Genomic DNA, 3,544 nt, shown 5'->3' with positions numbered 1-3,544 from the left:
ATTATATAAAGATTCCAACCAAGCTGATATTTTCATTCCGTCAGGCCGAACCCTAGAAAAGAATGGCGTCACAACGCAAACGCAGGTGGATTTCGCTCCTTTCCCTTCAACACAGATCGTGTTTTTCTTTTTTATGTTTGTTTAATTGCTTCCTATTTCCTGCAACAAATGCAGCAAAATGCTCGAACCATCATCAGCAGCAGGAGATTTTAGACCTCCAATACAAGATAGAAATAAACAACCCAAAATACGAACTAAATCCCCAGAGAGGTGACGGGTTGTTCATCATCTTTTTAATTATACCTTTAATTGCTACTTGTTTGGATGATTAGATCATCAATACTCCATAGATAGACGAATAAAAATCGATTCTTAGGGCTAATTTCATTGTTTGGTGGCTTATTATATATTTTCATTGATTCAATCGACATAGTAGTTAATCTTGTTGTGGCTGCTCTTCTGTTTCCGTGAACCCTAGAGAACAATTGGCGTCACAACCCTCTCCTCCTTCCTCTGTCTCCCCTCTAATGGACGCATATAAAAACCCAGGTGATATTTCGCTCTATTCTTCAGTTTCGATTTTGAATTGCAGATAGGTGACGGGTTGTTCATCATCCTCTTAATTGCTATAACTTTAATTGCTACTTGTCTGGATCATTAGATGATCAATACTCCATAGATTAGACACTCTTAGGGCTAATTTCATTGTTTGGTGGCTTATTAGATTCATTGATTCAATAGACTACATGGTAGAAGTTAATCTTGTTGTGTGATGAATAAATAATTTCAGGAGAAGGGCTTGGCCAAATGAGTCTCTTTACTCCGAGGTACACCGGTGATGACTTGAGCGACATACACGGTGATGAAGAGCTACGTTCTCTCAGCCGCCAGCTCGAGTTCTTGCAATTTAGATATCAAGCTCGAGTGGTAAATTCAATTAACTAAGCCAAACACACACACACACACACACACCCCTGATATTATAATCATAGTCAATTTAACTTTTGTTGTGATATTTTATTCTAGGCGCATCTCATGGAGATGAAGAATCAAGAAAAAACGGAGATGAAGAATCAAGAAAAAACAGAGATGAAAAATCAAGAAAAAACGGTAAATGATTTACTTAAACATCAGATCAATTTCTTTGTGCATTAAGGCAAAAAAGAAATATATACAGTATGTGAGTGATGGATTTCTTGGTTGATTCTAAAGGTAGAAGATGGGCTGTAGTTGTTGCAAATTGACATTGAATAGTTGTGTTTATATATGTAGTTAGTTTGTACTTAGGAAATGGCTTTTCTTCTTTTTATTTAATTACTACTACGACTACTTATTTGGCTCATCAATAGAATAGAATAAATTCATGTCTCATGCAATTCTTGGCAATAATTTTATTGAGCCTGAACTTTAGTTTATGATGGCATGATTAAATGGAAAATTTACAAATCCATTGTTTGATGGATAATTATTTCCGTTACATGAGTAATATTTTTATGTTGGTTTTCATTCAGCAGCATGTGGAGGGCGGTTTACACTTCACTGTGCTTTGGTCTACCACCAAAGGTACTATGCACTGTCATAGTTTCGACGAGTTGGGCTTGAAGGATTGTAGTGATCGAGATCTTGTAATATCCGGATTTGAAAGAAAACTGGAACCCAATCCTTTTTGTGTGGGATTTTTCTGTGTGGGTGATACCTTGTTTATGGCTGGGGGCATGATTAATATTAGAGATGAAGAAGAAGATAAAGAAAAGTCTGAACCAACAAACTGTTTGTGGTCTGCTGTGCCACCAACTGATGGTTCTCTATGTGAGTCTTGGACACTTTGCCCCGCTACTATGAAGGTAAAGCGGTCCCACCCCATTCTAGTCCCGTTACGTGATGGCAGGATATTCATCTGCGGGGGCACAGCTGAACGAGAAGGTTGGGCTGAGTTGTACGACCCGGAGAAAGGAGAGTTGGATGCTAAGAACTTGACTGTTTCCATGGGTGAGTGTCCCTGTCCACTCACTGCCCTTGACTTGTATGATCCGGAGAACGGAGAGGACTTGCCTGTTCCCACTCCCATGAGTATGTGTCCCTGTGCAATCTCTTGCTTTCAGTGGACCGATGAAGTTGTCATGATATACTATCACCACTTGCTCTATGGCAGAGGAATGGGATGTGCCGTAGATTGTAAACCATCTCTCCTCTCTTACAACATTGCTCAAGACAAATGGGCTATATTTGCAGAAAACATCCCTCCGCCGTTGCATGGTCGTGGCATGGGATATAGGAACCTTGTATATGTGGGGGGCGACATTCTATTCATTATCGACTATTCATGTGTTTGGTTCGTGTACGATCTATCCTCCAAAAAGAAGGTGGGGGAAGTGTTCGTGAAGGCGAGGCCTAGGGGTCGGAATGTGCAAGTGGTGGAAGCTTTCTATACCGGCAACAAAGATATTAAAAGTAGTAGCTGGGTCTTCTACGTGTTCATGCGTATGGCTGGTAACCGCCACTGTGATCTTGAATATGCCAAGGTCGAAGTCGTCCAAGGCAAGGGCGGGGATTACATTTCTACAGTTCTAATGAAGGGTGTCCTGAAAATCGGTTCTTTTAGTGACATTTATATGTAAGCCCGTTGATTTGAATTTATTTTGATAATTAGTTATGTTCTTAAATGTGGTGATATGTTCATTTTTGTATGCAGATTCGCCGAGAAGGACAGGAAAGGGAAAGAGAAGATAGAGATGCTGGAGACATGAATCTTATCATGCTGCATTATGTTTAAATTATTTTCGCTTTTGTAGTGGTATGTAAGTGTTATTTTGAAAACCTCCCTCCACCATAACCATCTCAATGTTTCTTGTGTGTCCTATTCTAACTTATACTTTTAAAACTGTCTGGCGTATTTATATTTCTGCTCTACCCTTTATTGTCTTTCATTTCCAATTTTGCATTTAAGCATACTATAAAAAATCTAGCATAGCATAGAAAAAAATATTAAAGAAACCATCTTATTTAGATAATTGGGTAACAAAGATGATAGTACTTTTTTTATAGATTGGACTAGTTTGAACTTTGAACAATGCCAAATTACAAAATACTTTAAATTTATTTAAATATGTTTTGTATTCTCAATATAAAAATTAAAGGACCTACTAAGGAGTAAAAGGAATTGTGCGATAATCTAATGAAAACTATTATTATAAAAATATAAGGCTGTAAAGAAAGTGTTTTGTCTTGTTATTATGAAATTTGTGATTATTTGTCATACCCAATTTGACTATCTCATTCTAAAAACCAAATCTTGGGGTCGATTTTTAAAATCGATCCATCAGTTTTTAGATATTCCGAATTTTAGTACCGTTTACCAAAATACTTTTACTATTTATCCTAAATCTTAGGTTTGTGGATTAATTGCTGGTTCTATTCATGGATTTTTGATTTGTGGATACATTTGTGTTGATGATGTTGTTGATGTTATAAAAAGTGTGAAATATAGGGGAAAAGAGAGAGGTCTTGGCGTTTCACTTCTTGTAACCTCCAAATGTTTACGAGG

The 3,544-nt window shown here is 37.4% G+C and overlaps 1 protein-coding gene across 2 annotated transcripts; it reads left to right on the top strand.

Annotated features, from left to right (window-relative positions):
* On the top strand, nucleotides 1-2,910 carry LOC125189062 (uncharacterized). 2 transcript variants are annotated; one of them, XM_048086239.2, is made up of 7 exons: nucleotides 1-85; nucleotides 175-270; nucleotides 479-549; nucleotides 791-927; nucleotides 1,027-1,110; nucleotides 1,515-2,614; nucleotides 2,693-2,910. In XM_048086239.2, exons 1-7 carry the CDS (start codon nucleotides 63-65, stop codon nucleotides 2,745-2,747), a joined length of 1,566 nt encoding a protein of 521 aa, XP_047942196.1. In that variant the 5' UTR covers nucleotides 1-62; the 3' UTR covers nucleotides 2,748-2,910. The 2 variants fall into 2 exon arrangements, with proteins under 2 accessions (XP_047942196.1, XP_047942195.1); XM_048086238.2 differs by having other exon boundaries at nucleotides 1,512-2,614.
* The last annotated feature ends 634 nt before the right edge of the window (nucleotides 2,911-3,544 follow it).

The sequence above is a fragment of the Salvia hispanica genome, chromosome 5 (genome assembly GCF_029641045.1).
Source record: "Salvia hispanica isolate PSC_SH4W2 chromosome 5, Shi_PSC_v1, whole genome shotgun sequence".
NCBI lineage: Eukaryota > Viridiplantae > Streptophyta > Magnoliopsida > Lamiales > Lamiaceae > Salvia > Salvia hispanica.
The sequence above is the reverse complement of the archived record's forward strand: the minus strand, read 5'-3'. Positions and strand labels throughout refer to the sequence as shown.